Source organism: Dermacentor andersoni, chromosome 7 (genome assembly GCF_023375885.2).
Source record: "Dermacentor andersoni chromosome 7, qqDerAnde1_hic_scaffold, whole genome shotgun sequence".
Taxonomy (NCBI): domain Eukaryota; kingdom Metazoa; phylum Arthropoda; class Arachnida; order Ixodida; family Ixodidae; genus Dermacentor; species Dermacentor andersoni.
Window position 1 is genome coordinate 74,570,588 of NC_092820.1, and position 18,251 is coordinate 74,588,838.

Sequence of the window (18,251 nt, forward strand, 5' to 3'; positions counted from 1 at the left end):
TATTGGAAACAATCAAAAAGGAAAATATATACCAATGGTGGCCCAGCTCAGCTTTGCAAGACCTCAATGCAGTAATATCCGTGTTGAACTCACACAGAATCAGGTCTTCAATAGTTACAGAATCTGTCACAAAGTGTGGAGTCTGTACAGGTCTTTTCCACAAACATTATTGCAAGACTTGCAGTGATAGACAGTCAAATGAATCCAATGAAAATCTTGCTTGAATTGTGTCTGACTTATGTTCAGTATTCCAAATACTGAACACAAGTCGAATAGCAACATGTAACAGCAAGCAATTTTTACCTTGGCCAGCAAGTTTTTCTTTTTTCTGGTCAAGACTTCTTACCTGCTGGTACTGGTCTGGTTAAGACTCCACAGAGCATTACTTTGCTAACTTTTACTAATCATTCACCTACTGGAATATCAATTGAGGGCTGTCTTTGCTCTCCACAGCTGTTGCAAAGCTGATTAAGTGATACGAAATGTTTGTGGCTTTTCGAAGCTCTAGCAAGACTGACCACATTGTGCGCAAGAGTTGCACTATCAGCATGTTACCGATTAATATATTAAGCTGTGAATTGCACATTTCCCATGTGAATCCTGCCGACAGTTTTTCCAAGTAGCTTCACGCTTTCCCGAGACACTTTGCGTCGTCATCATAACACAGCGCCTATCACGTGAATTTTATGAGAAACTTTCAGGAGGTACACGAACCACAGGGCAGTGTGCGCGCAGATTCGTTATTTAGCGGAAGCTCTCTCCGTGTTGACCTTGCGCCAGAACCGACCGGCGGCAGCATGGTAAATTTTAATCGTTGCTGCACACGCTCGCAAGAGAAGCCTGCAGGTCGCTGCGGCATTTGAAACAGATTACTTAAATGCCGGTCTCTCAGGCAGGTTACGCGCGACTTGCCCGGAGAGATCAGTGCACAACGAGACTGATTTTGACACGTCGCTGTACTCACCTGCTTGTTCTTGAAAGTCCCGATTCCGCAAGTCAAACATCCTTGGGCCCTACCCACGGCATCCATCACGCGAGGGCATCACTTGGCACGTGTGAAGGCACAGCACTTTCGTCGACGACGACTGTAGTGCAGGGGCTCGCCACAGCGAACGCGAGGCGCGATGCCGCGATGCAACGACGTTGACTCTGTCGTCTCCTACTTGTTTAAAATCAATCATTGCACGGGGGCCGACTCACAAGTGTCGGCGATGTCGCCCGAAATCGTAGCCTACTGCCGATGGATACAACCACGTGTTTTCGACACACCACCACGACTGTTTTGTGCGAGCTCGTGCTTCTTGTTATGCGGCAGCTAGCAGTGCTTCGTCGGCACAGAAACTACGCAAGATGGAACGGCTCGACGCAACGGCAACGGGTAGCACTGTCACCCATAGCTCGCAATGCTTGTCTCATGTTTCACGCTCGATACCATGTCATGTCCTCGACGTTTTAAGAGCCGTGCACGCTCAAAAATCACGCCAACGCTAGCGACATGCCGCCAGCACGCGCCAGGACTCAATACTCTAGAACCAGCTCTTTTCTACATAAACATTGCACGTTGTCATTTCATTTCTTAGTTAGATGTCACTAAAACTATTTGACAGGTGTTTTATTGCGACTTCTACACTTTCATTTACTCTGACAACTTGCTTAAGAGAACGGTACTTATGAGTGAGTTTAGATGGCTGCGTGCGAGGCTTTGTGTTACGTCACAGCCGCAGGAGGAAAACGCCACATCCGTTCGCCGGCTTCCGGTGTTTTGCGGGCGAACAGGCGAGATTTTTGATAGGCGCCCGTAAACGCCTGCGTGAGAGCTGCGTGCTTCGGGGCGTCGTAGAGTGCGCCGTGCTTGGCTGTGTGTGTGTGGTGTCGTCGGCCAAGCCTCCCAGCGACCGCACCGTTTCGTCGACGCCAGCCGAGACTTCGAGAACAACACAAGCAGCTCCTTGCGGGTGTTGTGCGCGCGTTTCTTGTCGCGTGGACCGTGGGAGTGTCACCTTCGACGGTAATCATCCTCACGGTGAGTAGAGCGTGCGTGCAGTGTGTGTAATTCGCGCTCCGTGCTGGCCACCGGCGTCTGGCGGAGAAGCGCGCCCGCGCCCGCCGCATTGGCGTCAGCGCTTGAATCGCAACCGCCACTACTCCGCGGCTTCGCTCTCTCGTGCTGCCGTACGCGTTCTGTGCGCCTTCCCGAGCCGGTGGGTGTGATTGCGGTGAGCATTTTCGCCGATTAAGCCTAATTAAAGCTGCAACCAACGCGGATGTGACGTGAAAGTGATAGCCGGTCCTTCTGTTGCCGTCTCCGTACACTCCCCCTTGCCGACGACGGCGCGGGGGGTTCACTGCGGCCCTTTAAAAGGCGCTGTACACTATGACGCGTGGACGCGTTTCGTGTGCCAAGTTAAAAACGATTGCGCCTCTGACGGTTTCCCACTTTCTCTCGCTTTTGCTCCCTGTCACGTTCTCCAGATCAATGAAAACCATTACGGCGCGAGACGCATTCGTTCTTCGAGGCGCGCGTGTGTCGTATCAGGAAGGTACCGCTGCTCGATTACACCCCTCCCCCCCACCTCTCTTCGTGATTATCGTCTGTCGAGTTTTCTTGAACGTTCCCGAGCCAGCAGGTATGTTTTGCCCAGCGCAGATCAAATAAACTTGCCGAACTTTCTGAGTATACGTCGATATAGGCCGTGCCCCTGGCTCGCTGGCCAGGTTTTTCATCTAAAAGAATTACTGGTCAAGGTTTCGGTATCGTCTGGACATTCGACCATGTTTACTAGATTCTGGAAGACCGGTCATCGTTTCGTGAGTAGTGCGTGTATCCGTTTGATTACGTTATCGGCCCTGTCGTCGACCTATATCTACTAGTTATTCCGGTTCTGCGCGCCGCTGAGTTTCTTTCGAGAGGCGACCAGAGATGCATGCAGAACGCCTCGAATAATTCGTTTCAGGCTAGCAACGGTGTCGAGACGATTCGCTCGCTCATCTGCACTTCACGGACGCCGCCCCCGAGCCGTTCACACCCGTCATTCACATTTCTTTCCGCGCGATTCGCCGCCGCAGGTGCGAAACGATCGAGTGCGACTTCGTCGATCACATTCATATGCGTCGAACTGAATGATTCGTATCGACACATGCGCGTGTAATGTCGATGGTTCCGACTCGGATGGGAATGTTTCGCATACGTCATGCATCTGCATAATCCGGCGTGGTTTTGGTGGTGTGGTGTTGGGCTGCTGAGCACGAGGTCGCGGGATCGAATCCCTGCCACGGCGGCCGCATTTCGATGGGGGCGAGATGCGAAAACACGCGTGTACTTAGATTTAGGTGCGCGTTAAACCGAAGTGGTTGAAATTTCCGGAGTCCCCCCACTACGGCGTGCCTCATAATCAGTCGTTTTGGCACGTGAAACCTAATAATTTAATGCGTCTGCATAGCCATAGGAAATTGTAGTGAGATGTTCTGTTGTTAAGTTGAAGTAAAATAATATTCAGGCATGGAAGATGAATTCGTGGGCTCTTGGCGAAAGCGAAGGAATGCTCGATTCAGTACTTCGCGCGCGCGCGGTCGAGGTCGTCTGCAAGAGGTAGACGCTGTCCACGAAGGAAGGCCTGAAGTTAATGAATAGGATGACCTTCTCTGTAGCTTGGGCTGCGGTCGCGTGAACCGTGCTGCGTGAGTCGCTGTGGTAGCCTCGAATGCGAGGTCGTTTTGACGTTTCATACCAAGCGCATTGTTGCAAAGCGTTGGAATTCCTGGCTGTCGATCACTCCTCTATCCCTGCACCGATATTTGATTGACACGCAATCCCATGTTTCACGAGCTTGGGGGTAATCAGTTCTGCTGCAAACGGCAGTTGCGCTTTACGAATAACACCTTTTTCTTTTCGCCGTTCATTCACACACCGCAGGGCGGGGAGTGCGTGAAACATGCTACGTCACTTTTTGTGTTGTTCCAGGTCATTTGGCATCACAGATGTACACCTTGTGTTGTAGGGCTGGCAGAACAGATTAAGATGACCGTAAACGAGACGAACCGCTAATAGCAGAGCAGATGAAGCGGGAATCGAACCGCTTGTCCGTCCTTTTCTGTCCCACGTTTGGACCTGTTCCGTCGGAAACTGTCCCACAGTGCGCAGATCCAGCCAGCTCGTCTGCGTACCCTTTCTCGTCCGCACCGCTTGTTGACAAGCGAATTTGACAGCGACAGACGTATAGCGTACGCCGCGCTTGTGTCAGCCACTACGAATGGCGCGCCCAGGAATCGTCTGCGCGGAACTGTCAAGGCCCGTGCGTTGAGTCACAGCGGGAGAAGGCGTCACACGCCGCAACTATCGCCAGTCGTTCCATCTCTTCGACGCCTTGTTACGCCGGAAGGATGTTGTTCGAGGGGAAAACGCAAGCGCCGAGAATACGCACGCCTCTGCCGATTGCCTCGAGAGTTCCTTTGTTTGAGCCGCTTTCGGGGCGTGACGCGTTCGTATACGCGCCGGGTATTGTTGCCAAGGTCGTCGGCACACCTTTTCGTATAAGAAATAGAAAAGAAATGAGAGCGAAAAGAAAAAAAATTACTCCCCCCCCCCCTCCGAGTTTTGTTATGGCCGGCGTCGGTAAAGCATTCGTTCAATCCTTGCATGAAGAGCTGGTCGTCTGCGCTGCTTGGCTGGTTTTGCTGTTGAGCGCCGTAACGCCCGCAAACACCTGAATAGGTGGTGCACGTATTCAAGTAGGGTACAAAGGGGAACCAGTTGGTGAGCGGCCAACATGGAGAGAGAAGGAAAAAAATTCGTGTTTTGTTGTCCCGTGAAAGAAAATGGGCACTACAAAAGCAGCACTGAGTAACCTTTACAGACCGGTGAAGTATCCTTTCAAAAACACATTTTTATTCATTTGACTAAAAGAGAGAGAACAGAAAATAAGCTGACTCAACTCTGCGGAGAGTTGCCATCTACGTAATGCGAATCATGCTTAGTTTGGTGCAGAATGGTTGTGAGTCACACAAGTGTTCTGCAGCGAACGGTTATGTTCTTGCGACGTGTGTATCCTATGGGTCTGTCTGAGAAGGGGAACCGAGGGGCCAGGTTTTTGTTAATCACAACGATAAAGCAGCCAACAGTTAATGAAGCAAAGGAAATCACATAGGGTACGTTTATCGTATTTTTAATTGGAAGTGTGGGAAGTTCTGAATTAAAGGGAAACGAAACTGGGCGAGACAGAACAACTTGCCGCCGGTTGCACTGTGTACGTGCATTTTTGGGAACAGCAGGCGCCCAGGGCGGATCGAGTGCACGGTCAGTGTAACTTGAGCAGAGTGGGACTGGCACGTGAGCGGTCCCTCGTGGCCGGCATTGCAAGTGCGGCCTCGAAATCTAGGGCAAGGGTGTCCGGCGTTTTAAGCGAAGCAGTTTCTCGCGAGGCGCATTGATGTCATGGTTAATTACGCAGCTCTGCGTACTTTCTTTCGGGGGGCACAAAGCTTTTAATTCAGTTGTCATGCACGATGACAATACAAACCGCGTTTTCGTCCTCTTTTCTGGCTGCGCCGCGGAAGAGGCCGGATACACGGCAAAAAACTGAGTTGACTCGGCCAAGAATGCTTCTCATTAAAGAAAGGCTGATTACGTGCGGAGAAAATGATTGGCAACCTTCTTTGATCTTGGCGCGACGCGCCTCTGTGACGTCACTGATTTCAAAGTATCTTCTAGTGGGAATGGAGTAGGACTTGTTGCCGACTTAGATGGTACAGGTTCATCTTTGTACAAGTGGCGCAAAACAAGACGACAGGACCGGGTCGTCTATTCAACCCTTTAATGACTGAACATGTGAATACCGTAAAAAAATGTTCATTTTCTATCTAAACGTGCAAAACACCGTGCAAAACACACGAAGAATAAGCATAATGAACTTTAAGAAAAAAGTATTTTGCAGTAACCTTTTGAGTAACAGGGAGCCAAACACCAGGCAGGAAACCGCAACTGGGCTTCACCCCAATCCACTTATGGCTTCGTTCGGAATTTGTACAGACAGCTCTCGTCATATGTGAACCATGGGTGTGCACAGGTCATTTACTTTAAGTCACGTGTGCGATACCAATGCAGCCGGAGATCTTGCATCGGTCCGTCTCCTGTGACCGAGCTTTCAAAATAAAAGCGAGTCGCGTGCGCAACTTCCTCTTCCTCGCCCTGTGTTCATAGGCTTAACCAACAGATTACATTTGCTGCTTTTCATTCAGTGTGGGTCGAAGACATTTAGCCAGGAACTTCATACACAAGACCAAAACTCGGCAAGAAAAAAAAAAATTAGGGTATGTTACCTGTATCAACACTCGTCACTAAAGTCTAATTTGTGGAGGTGGGCAAATATTAAATTCTTCGTATCGAATACGAATAGTAAGTATGGAATATCGAATCAAATAGACAAACGCAGACACATTTACATCAAGGATATTACATTTTGGTATTGTTGCGCACTACGCTTGTACAGGCTAGTGAAAAAAGTGAAGCGTTAACTATTAGAGACCAAGAATGAGCTTTAAACAGGAGGTAACTAATTTTCATTAGGATTGCCAGAAAACACGCGAGAACGACATCCTGCTCGCAACGCCGCCTGCAAGTTCCGGCACCGTGCAGCTCTCACCATGACGTCACGGATGTTTTTTTACGGCGCCATCCTCTGGCCTAGAATTTATTTGCCGGTGAAGATTGACTGCGTCGTATACTAAGAGAGAGAGAGAGAGAGAAAAAAAAAACTGAACAGAGCAAGTTTCGAGAACTGAGCCAGAAGAACTCGAAAATGCGAGAAAGTACTCTTGAAATCTGTGACGTCACAGTGACGCAGTTGTGCTGGAGTTCCGGCGCGAAACATAACTAGCTTTAATTAAACTATGCCTTCTCTCTGAATATCATGCTCCAGCCGCTAATTGTCGAAAAGTAGTTTTAAGCTCTAAACCGATTTTGTTTAGTTTAAACTGATTTATCAGTCTAAACTATTGGCACCACCAAGTTTCCTTTTCTTGATTTAGGGGTTCTATTAGTGGGTCTGTGAGCTTCGATTTGAGCGTTATCGTTGTCCGCAGCGCAGAGGTCGTTTCTTGCTGGTGATCGGCCGTGTGGATCCAGGACCTTAGAAGATGTAAGCAAACTATGAGCTTTAGGCCGCGATTGAGCTGGATCGCAATAGAATTTTTCGATCACGATTGGCTCTTTTGCGCAAGCTGCGGTAATGAACCAATTGCGATAGGGGATCGAAATTGCCCCGCGGCCCGTTTGACCTGCATATTAGACGGTGAAACAAACAAAAAAAAAAGGCATTCCTCTTTAATTACGCTGAAAGGCCGCACATTCCAAGCCAATGGGACGATGGCTTACGTAACCATAAGCTAATTTGGCGGTATAAGCTCTTGCGCTGGCTCTATGCAGGAATAAAAGAAAGGGGGAGGGGGTTTAAGGCTAATGTAAATCGGGAATATTTATCGCATGTCGTACGCATGGCTAATTGTCGGCTTTAGTGGAGCTTTCCGAGAAGATTCGAAATTATGAAAGCGCGATAGCTTTTTCGTAGCGTTGCATGCGCTGAGACGTGTAGCCCAATGTTCGACGGAACCCTCTCTGACGACGAGTAAGAAACGTAATCGAAACGAAACGCCTGAATGCAATGAAACGATGCAAAATTTGGGCACTGGGTTCCCCTGTTCACAATGTCGACGAAGAGACACGCGAGTTCACTATACCAAGAGAGAGGGCGCATGTGAACGCGTGTAAATGTGGTGCAGGCTGCCTCGTGACTGATTTGTCGTAGGGTGTAGCTTGAATGTGAAGCGACTCTCAGCGACAAATGCGTCCATGGGCATTTTTTTTTTCAGTTTACTGATGCCGACTGTCAGTCGACTGAATGTCCTCCCGTATTTTTCTTTATGCTAGGATAACGTACCGAAGACTCGCGTGACCTTTAGGGGCGTCGCTTTGCTGTTGCTTCACGCGTTGTTTAATATTCCCAGACTATATAGCCGGATTTATTTTATTTTAATTTGCCGGTGGCATGTTTTATTTCGGTCAAGCGGCGTGATGGACTAAACGCGCGTTCAGAAAACTGCTCAGTGCGTCCATGCGACCGTCTCAGTGTTGAAAAATGCAGAGCTAATTAGCCGTAGTGAAAAAAAAAAAAAAGAGGGAAAGCATATTTTCTGTGTCATGTTTTGTGGCCAAGAAGCGTTGATAGCGCTTGTAGCGGTGCACCCCCTATATACCCTTCGGGAATGTCCGTATAGATATGATGAGGACTTCGCCAAGGCGTGGAATTTAATGGGGCGACGGCTGTCCCTTTCATGTCCTCGACTTGCTCTTAAGTGCTTCACCTGCGCAAGAAATGTGTGACAGTCTAAAATGAAGCGTAGGTTTGTTTTCCCTTCGGTTGCCTGGCTCCAGTGTACACGTGGCCTTGTGCTGCGGAGCGCGCGATGTCGCCGGTGCGACTGCCGCCCGCGCCGGGCACATTCCGATGAGGACGAAGTACAAAAAATAAAATACAAATACTCTTGCACTTAGATATATGTGCACGTTAAATAAGCTGCAGCCTTTCAACTGTGGCGTCCCTCAACTGCAATGTTTATTCTAGCCTTCGAACTCAATAAATAAATAAATAAATAAATAAATAAATAAATAAATAAATTATATAGCAGCGAGTGAAGGGGGCAGTCAGCCCGCGCTAACAAGTTGATACAGCGTCGCTATACCCCGAGGCGAAACCAGCTCATTAGAACTCGGTGCTTTTCCTTCGATAGTTTTTTACGTTAAAACAAGTGACCGGCATGCGAAGCCTTGTACAGGTGTCTAGTAACGAAACCAGCTTGAAAGCGTTCGTTGCAAGAACTTAGGCAGCCCTGCGAGCGTTTCAGTACTATTGAGACGGTTCGCCTGGAAGCGGACAATAGTAATTATATTTTAGTAATACAATAGTAATGCTAACAATAGCACAACACTAATATCACACCTTTCCCAGTGTAGGTGACTACACACTGACACAATTTCATAAAAAGCAAACTCCACGTGAACATATAATACAAGAACTTTTGGCGCTAGACGAAAAGTACAAAGAACACACAGCATTTTATACTGACGGTTCTACAACATCACTTTACGTCGGAAGTGCTGTAGTGCAAGATAAACGGGAAAAGGTAGTCAGGTTGCCTCAGTGCGCGTCAATTTTCTCAGCCGAATGTCATGCCATTTCGGTGGCTGTATCAAAAATAGTCGAGATGAACATCCAGAACAGCATTATCTACACGGACTCGCTGAGTGCAATAACAGCACTGAAAGCCAGAAACGTAAGGGAACCTTTAATAGGAAATATAATTCATAACATAATAACCGCTCAAACACAAGGACACGAAATTAAGCTCTGTTGGATACCAAGCCATCACGGAATTAGAGGCAACGAGAGAGCTGATGCGTGCGCAGCTCAAGCTTGCCATAAGGATGTCAGTACTGTAAGTATACCCTATGCAGATTGCATGAAGTTAGTGAAAAACAAGCTTAAAGAAAAATGGCAGTGTACATGGAATAGCGAAGAAAATAACAAACTACATTTAGTAAAACCTATTCTAGGAGAATGGAGATCATGCAGGCATCAGGAACGTTTTATAGAAGTAATTTTATGCCGCCCGCGCATCGGTCACACACACCTAACACATAACTTTCTACTGACAAAACATGACAAACCCTTATGTGAGAAATGTGGAGGTGAACTCACTGTAAATCGCATTTTATTCTCGTGCACACAACTCGAACGGCTAAGGAAAAAATATTTTACTGTATTTTACAATGAACGCATTCCCTTCCATCCCAGTCTGCTTTTAGGAGATAACCCACTTCTAGGAACTTCATCTGTTCTTAGTTTTTTGAAAGACGCAGCGATCCTAAACGAAATATAATATATCACAGAACTACTAATTGTAAAAATTATTACCCAGTTTTTTCACGCATCTTACGATGCACCTCACCCATTTTCTCAGTCCTGAGAAGAAGGCTGAGGTCTTCATTTGGTTTGTTGGGCTCCTCAGAGTCCTTTTCCGGACAAGGACTTTCGCTGAGAATACCCAATTTTTGAAATAAATTATACCATGTGTTTGGCGCATGATAGCCTTAGTTGCTTATGCGCCATAAAACCCAATACAATACAATACATATTTTACTCGAGCGCACACAAATATAATCTTTTTTTTGTTCCTTTTTTTTTTAACTGCGGTAGCTGTTACGGGTCGTTCTGGCTCATGGTGTGTCCGACAGTGCGTCGTAAAACTACCATGATGTCGTCACGGCATGCCGGATAAACTTCAAATGATGGGGAAAGGAAAAATAGGAAGCCATCAGGCAATATATTTTGTTTGTTTTTTGTTTTTATTGAACGATATGCTTGCTAAATATGAGGGTCGTTGTATTTCGCACATGCACGATGCAAAATGTGAAGGTATAAATTAGCGGTAATATTCGTATTAACACATGCAGATGGAATTGGAAGAAAATACAACTTTGGTCGGAGGCGGGAGCGAAACCTACAATTGAGCTACGGCGGTGGCTGTCCCCCCGTCCACTTACCTTGACATCTTTTTTTTTTTTTTTTTCGTACACTCATTTGTAATACGTAGCCTGGGCGTTTAACAACCGTTTAACCGCGCGTGTCACATACAGGGAGGCAGCTGTGCAAATAAACACTCGTGCGCTGAAGGCATCAAGAATGCCCAAGTCGGCAGCAAATCTTGAGGCAAGGACTGAGGGTAACGTCCCGTGAGTCGGTGTTCGACGTATGCCGTCGTCATGGTTGTCGGTATACGGTTGATGCTAGTTTCGGTGACTGTGTTGTGGTGGCGCCATTTTAGGTGACGTAGCGATGACGTCACAGGTGTTACATCTATAGTGTATCTACATGCGCGCAAGCGTTTCTCTAGGACAGGCGAGAGGGCCATTTCTTCCCGAGCTTTCGGAGTGCGAACGCGTCGATCTGTCGAGTGGGCTGAGGAAAGTTGACGACGCGGTGAAGACGCCATCGCTGCGCTTGACATTAAAGGGACGCTAAATGGCAACGATAAATCAGTTTAGATAGGCTCAAAATGCTCTTTCAAGTTTTTTTATGCCGACAAGAAAGAAGCTATTAGCCGAGAAATTTGAAGGCTACACTTGATTTTCTGGAATCGCGCGCCGAAGCCGGAGAGTCGACATGTCCCGGTAATATCAGGGTATATTTATAGCATATTGGGTGCCCTTAGCGCATAAGCAAACTTGCTATAACTTGAGATTGTAGTTGCTTTTTAAATATAGTTATGCTCGAGCAAGGCGCTGTCGAAATCCAGAACATCACAGGGCAGGTGATACGGAAACTTCATCACGGCGTACGAAAGTCCTCGCCTGTTTTTCGTTCTTGCGTCTATTGAGAGGGAGGCTTCGTATTTAAGCCTCCTTCTCACGATAAGAGCGACGGCTCTGCTATTTTCTAAAGCGTAATTTACTAATGCACCTTAACTTTACTGCCCTGTTTACTGGCTTGTTTGCGTAGACACAAAACTCCACGCGGCTGTTTAATTTGGCATATACGATGAAGGCGGGAAGCAGAACACGCAGTGAAGGTTATTTATTTATTTATATAAATAATAAATAAATAAACAAACAAACAAATAAATAAATAAATAAACAGAGTCCCGTGAGTGATCCTCTGCAGTTCTTGCTCGTATATACTTCTATGCGCAGCGCATGAGTTGCAAGTTCTCTATAGCGCACGTTCTTTATGTGGCACGTGTGTGACTGCGGCATTTTGACTGCGGTATTTTGTGCACATTTGGTCCTAGGCAGGAAGTACACTTCCGGGTGACTTCAAGCCGTCGAAAAACACGTCCTTATGGTATACAGTGCAGAATGTGCTCCGAGCATGAAAGGGCGCACACCTACATGGTTAAAAAAGGAGAGCGTCGTCGTATATATTTTTTTGTCTTGATGCCGGCCTCTTAAACACGTCGTTTGCTGCTGCTATACGGTTTTATCTAAAGTCGTCCATCGGCTGTGCCGGAAGTATCGAAAAAGGTCCTCCGACGGGCCAGGCTCTTTAAAGAAAACGTCGTTGACTTTAGTAGTGCGCCTTGCTCTGCCCTTATCACTCCCCCTTGAGTGACTGAAGCGGGTCGACTCTTTTTTTTATCTAGCTCGTGTCGATAACGCGTTTGTGCGTCCTCGTCAAGACGAAATTGTTCTTAGTTTCTTAGTAGATTACGTCACATTACGATTGGAATATTTCTGGCGGTTTTCCTTCTTCGTAAGACGTAATAAAACAAAAGCGAAAGAACAAAAGAAACCGCCGCAATAAATGCCGCTTTTTATTTCAACCGTATCTTCCATCGAAAATGTTCATAGCGAGCGGTTGAGAACTTTCTTTTTTCTATGGCTGTCTCGCATCTCTTCTTTCGACAGGAGGTTGTGTGTAGATCTGGTAGAGGTGCGTTTACGTGAAAATAAACACGTTTGTCATTTTCTTTAATCGCTTAGGAGCCCTTGGACGCTTGCACAGAGGTACATTAAAGACCAGCATAAAGTTAGTTTAGGCTGTTAGGCTTCTCGCTAAACCATCTTTTAATGATTTGGTAGAAGTGGATTATAATTAGAGAATGGGGGTCACGTATAATTTATAGTACAACATGGTCATTTTTTTTCCAGTGGTCGTTTAATTGTGACCAATCGGACGCCGTCGAAATTCGTAACTTCACGACGTGCCGTTTCGGAAGGTTCGGGGCGTCGTCCTTACTCGTCTTCCGTTTAATGCATCCTGTCTGGCCATACCCGAGTATCTTCTGAGTAACAGCGTCCGCATCACTGTTTGGTGTGGTTATTTAAATGCTATAAGATTGTTCATCTTCTCCAGAACATATTGAAAAACAGCGATTACTGGGGCGTATTCTGTAATAGTCCACCTAGTGGACTGTCCATCCATTTCCCCCGTTGCTGATTGGATGCAGCTGTACGAGAGAGGAGGAGACGAGCAGCCCTAGCCAATCAGCAGCGTCCGAAATGGACAGTCCACTAGGTGGACACTTACAGAATACCCCCCCTCCCCCCCTGTTCTCAGTTTAGTATGACAACGGCCAGATGTACTATTATACTGGCTCCGCAGTCGGTCCACGTTTTCGGTTAGACGGATGTCTTCGAATTGAGTGAGGTCGTCTCTAATGTCTTCGCATTGAAGTGATTACCACTGCACATTCCTCGGGCAATTACATAAAATAAGTTACTCGAGATTACCGTCTGAAACGAGGACGTACAGTCTGCCAGACCTTGTTGCGTAGCCGAGACCGAATTCTGTTTGTCATAGAGTTTGGTACGCGAGGGAACGGAAGACGGCGCTCTGCATGATTTTCGAGTCACTCGCGTTTGAATTTGCGCCTATAACACGAACCGTTGTGCTGCACGTGTACTATAGAACAGAATCCCTAAAGTGGGCTTCACCCCACAAGGGACCTTAGTGTGGTGAAGCCAGCTTCGACGAACGCTCTGTGCAGCTGCACACTTTTGTATAGACATATATTTTTAGGTGTGTCGTATGCAGCAGATGCTGACCATCGTCTCGCAAAAAAATAAAATAAAATAATAAATAAATAAATAAAGGAAAGAAAGAAAAAAGGTAGCCGTCATGCTTGTCTCGTTTTGCATGTTTAACTTCCATGGCCGCAGCACTAGTCAGGGACACTGGGAGACACCGAGTCAGTTTAGTGTGGTAAGTTATTCTTTCAAAGCCGATTTTGTTATTCGTTTCACAAAAGAAAATTCATCATTACCGAAAAATATGAAAGTCAGTATTAATTTTTTTTTTTTAAATTGCTCGTCTTAGCCTCAGCGCCGGTGCGTTACGGTGCCGTCACCGATTTTTGAAGTACTCGTATTTAGCATGTTTCGTCGCGGGGAAATTTCTCCATACTTGCCAGTCTTCGGCCTTAGTTCTTCTAGGACGTAGTGTAGCCCCCTTTTCGTCGATAAACAATTTATAACCGTAGAGTCGAGCGGACGCTTTCAATATTCGTGACGTCACGGCCAGACTGAGTGCTTTAGGGTGGCGTCTTACCCGTGTTTCGCTACTGCGTCTTTCTGTGTTGCCAGGTGTCCTTCACCTGGCGCGATGCGTGAGTGAAAGTTTCGCTATTGCAGAAATGTTATCTTACTAATACTTCCTAGCTTAATCAAGCAAAAAAAATTAATTTTTTTTTTACGTGCCGTAACCACGGTATGATTATGGGGCGGCCGGCCCGTAACTGGGGACTCCGGAATAATTGCGACCTTCTGAGGTTCTTTAACCTGCGCCTAAATCAAAGTTCCGTTTCGCCCCGGTCCGAATGCGGCCGCCGCGGCAGGGAGTCGAGCGCGCTACCTCGTGCTTAAGCAGCGCGACGCCATATCCACGGCAGCGGTGTGCTTAATCAGGCGAGGCTGCAGCTGTAGTATATAAGACAACAAAATGTTTAAAAATACACTTTGCAAGGTACGAGTTTAAGACTTACAGTGTGAGGTTGTCAGACCTCTGGCGACCAAACACCGTAAGTCTTGTAATTGTCTTGCACCGCGTTTTTTTAAAACATTGTTTTTTTTGTATTGAACAACTTCGCTAAGCTTAGCTGGGACGCACGGTATACTGCGTAGAGGCATACCCGTCTTTATAATTCCTCGCTGCGTGATTGTGGTACGGCGATATTTATTCGGTGCGTCAGCTGTGTCGAAACGCCTCACTAATCAGCGTTGCCTGGATTCGCTGCGCGCTTCCTTTTTTTTTCTGAAAGGTCACTGGCGGCAAAATTTAATTATTGAGCAAATATGCCCGCAACGGTCGTTCGTTTCGTAATGCTTCGCTCGCTCAGCACATCTTTTTTTTTATTTTTTATTTTTTTGATAGCGCTGAGGAGACGTCGAAAAAAGCAGAGAGGCGTAAAACACACTGCCGGTGTTGCGTAAGCGCGTCCACGTGACGGCTAATTCCAGCAGGATAAAAAAAATAATTACTTTCCCCATAAAAAGCGTTACTGCATATGTACTGTATACTTTTTTTCTAAATAACTTGTCTCTATCTCGGCGCTGTAACTCGTAACGACGGGAATTGGGTCGTTTAAAAGAAAAATGAAAAAAAAGAAAGAGAGAACAGACTGTTCAGAGCAGGGGGCTTTGTTTTGCTAACAGTCCGTACACCGATGGCGTCGTTCCGCCCGCTTGGCGTGGTTACGCAACTGCAGGAGGCCTCGAGCGCAGGTTACGTACGTGCGTTGGGAAGTGCGGCGCGGGGTGAGTGCACCGAACTGTCTGTGGAGTCGGGGACACGCCGTGGCAGGTAACTGTTTTCCCGATCGTTGGCACCACAGTGGTGCGTGCGGAGAAACAGTTTTCCCCTGCTTGCTCGTCGTGCATAGCCGGTTGTCGCTCGACCGTGTATGTATGGGTGCTCGTATCGATGCGACGGCTCGGTCGATTCAGCGTCGCCGCCTCTGCCCTCTGGTGAGCGGGAAAAGAAGCTGAATGAATGAATGAATGAATGAATGAATGAATGAATGAATGAATGAATGAATGAATGAATGAATGACTGAACGAATGAATGACTGAATGAATGACTGAACGAATGACTGAACGAATGACTGAACGAATTAATGAAGGAATGAATGAAGGAATGAATGAAGGAATGAAGGAATGAACGAACGAATGAACGAACGAATGAACGAACGAATGAACGAACGAATGAACGAACGAATGAACGAACGAATGAACGAACGAATGAACGAACGAATGAACGAACGAATGAACGAACGAATGAACGAACGAATGAACGAACGAATGAACGAACGAATGAACGAACGAATGAACGAACGAATGAACGAACGAATGAATGAATGAATGAATGAATGAATGAATGAACGAACGAACGAACGAACGCTGTTAGCACTCGAAAGGGCCATTAGGGGAATGGTAATGCAGATAACTAGACAGGAGATATCTGCCTTTTATATAAACCGTAACTTATCGCTGTGTAGGCGCTGTCGTGCCACGTCGTTATGGCATACAAGGCACTAAAGCTTCCACGGTGAAGGCAGGGGAGCGCGAACGAGACACACAAAGCCGAAGGAAATGACGGTGCACGATTATACGAACGCTCCACATAGAGTACTATACGGACGATATGATTCGTCTTCGTGTGAAATAAAGTGTAGCGAGAATGAAATAATTTTGGAGAGAGCGCGAAATTAAAAGGCCCACGGGGACTAGGGCACGTACGGTCACCCGCAGAAGTTTACGGGGCACGGCTTTCACGACAAATGCGGATGTCTGCTCTGTCAAGGCGTATAGCGCTTCTAATTTATGGGATCGCAGTGTAGTTCGCAAGAACTGCTACGCATCGGAGCTTTTAATTAGAGGCTACGTGCGCAGGCTTCGCGGAAATTTGACTCTTTCGCAAATCCCGCGTCTCGTAAACTTTTGCGGGTGACTGTTACGTGGCGTTGTAGGATAACGTCACAGCGGCAAGCCGGTGGGCGCGCGCGCCCGTGGATGTTGTCGTTTGTAGCTGCGCGGTTCGATGGCTTCTGCGGCGAAGCGCTCCTGCTTGTAGCTGTATTTATGTAGTCTTGTCGTCGTATCCACCGTCCGCGTGCTTCGTCTTTGGTCAACGCTGTAGAAGCAAAAAAGAAAAAAAAGCAAGAAAAGAAAAAAAAAAACTTTACGGTTCGTTTCTCTCTCACATTGCGCGTGTAAAGGACGTGCGTGGCAATCGCAATCGCCCGATTCGCATTGGTTTCTGCCTGGATGCAGAGTTGACGACGCAAAAAAGTGTTTTCCGGGAGTACGAAAACAGTGTGTCGGTGTGTGTGTGTGTATATATATAGCTTACGTTCGGTGTGAAGTGTGGCGTCCTCCTTCGCCCAGCGACGCTGTGTCGTCTGCTCGAATGCAAAGTCGTATTCGGTGTTACCGTATCTGTCCTGCGGTAGTCGGGCAACTGTGCCTGCTTAATAAAGTTGAGAAATGTCGTGCCGTGCGGACGTACAATTGTTTCATTCAAGATCGCGCGGCGTGCTTGAAAGGAGGAGAACGCCCGACTGCGCCTGGGTCGTTTCAACGTGCTAAATCACGTTTGCACCTTTCCTTTGTCTACGTTATTCATGTTTCGTCGTCGCCACTAGCGCAAGAAAAAAAAAAAAAAATAATCCGAGCGACCACGAACCAGCCCCTTCCATCGTCTTTTTAAATCGAATAGCGAACTTAACCAAAAAAGTCCAGTGATATGCAGTTTAATGAACAGCCCATCTTACTGCTTAACAATACTTTCTTTCTTTTTTTGCTTACCGATTGTTAATGTTTGCGAACTTGCCGGAAGCCGTACTTTTACGCTGAATTCCTCCCGTGTGCGGACTGCGGTCCGGGAAGTGCGGTACATAGTCTGCATGTCAGTAAGTATATGTGTAGCGCCGCGCTGCGTCCGATATGCACATTGTGGGCCTGGAAGTCGACTGATTGGTATGCACGAGGCCTTCTCTTGACGCGGCGGGCCTGTTTCACGACGTGTATACCTTAACGAGAATCAGTCTTTATCGCAGAAAAGAGAGAGAGAGAGAGAGAGAGAGAGAGAAAGTAAGGTATATAGTTCATTTTCTAGTCGGCAGTCAGCACCTCATAGAACTTCGCCGCACTGCCGTATACAGAGCTCACGCGAGACGCCCGGCGTTTATCGGAATAGAAGGTTTTAATAACTGTGCTCTCAACAACACTGACAATACGAGATTTTCCTCGAAGAAATTTTTACTCCCTCGAATAAACATTAATTATGGAATGTTTACTTCCCTTTTTACGGCCATTAAATACTGGAACAAACTACCACCCCATATTAAAGCCTGCCGCACAACATTAACATTCAGGAGAGATACGAAGAAATATTTAATAACGACACTACTGACTACTGATCCATTACTAAAAGTATATATTGTGTACAAATTTATTTTCCAGTTTTTTCAATGATTCTGTATTTACCTTGTATCGATAGCTTTTATTGATTTTTTATTCTGTATCTCCATTTGTCTTCTTCTTTCTCCTTTCTTAGGCGTTTTAAATTTTTTGTCGCATAGTCTATATAACATTTGTACTTTGCGCATTGTAAGCATATATTTGTTTCTAATTATCTGCTACATTAACCTCGTGTTCTTTGATATGTGTCATTCCTATGTTTACATAACGTGTCAATTACTACATA

General features: G+C 46.6%; 2 protein-coding genes across 7 annotated transcripts in view; one reads left to right on the forward strand and one right to left on the reverse strand.

Annotated features, from left to right (window-relative positions):
• LOC126534280 (uncharacterized) overlaps nucleotides 1–1,531 on the reverse strand; it is a 91,071-nt gene extending 89,540 nt beyond the window's left edge. For all 5 annotated transcript variants that reach the window (XM_055072789.2, XM_055072790.2, XM_050181548.3 and 2 more), the window contains exon 1: nucleotides 965–1,531. In XM_055072789.2, the coding sequence (XP_054928764.1) occupies nucleotides 965–1,004 (40 nt within the window). In that variant the 5' untranslated portion in view covers nucleotides 1,005–1,531. The remainder of the gene's footprint in view (nucleotides 1–964) is intronic.
• Nucleotides 1,532–1,742: 211 nt separating this feature from the next.
• The window catches only part of Snap25 (Synaptosomal-associated protein 25kDa), a 361,995-nt gene continuing 345,486 nt past the window's right edge, over nucleotides 1,743–18,251 (forward strand). Inside the window, exon 1 of one of the 2 annotated variants that reach the window (XM_055072787.2) lies at nucleotides 1,743–2,023. The gene's annotated coding sequence lies outside the window, so the exon portion shown is untranslated. The remainder of the gene's footprint in view (nucleotides 2,024–18,251) is intronic. The other variant, XM_055072786.2, reaches the window with a different exon arrangement.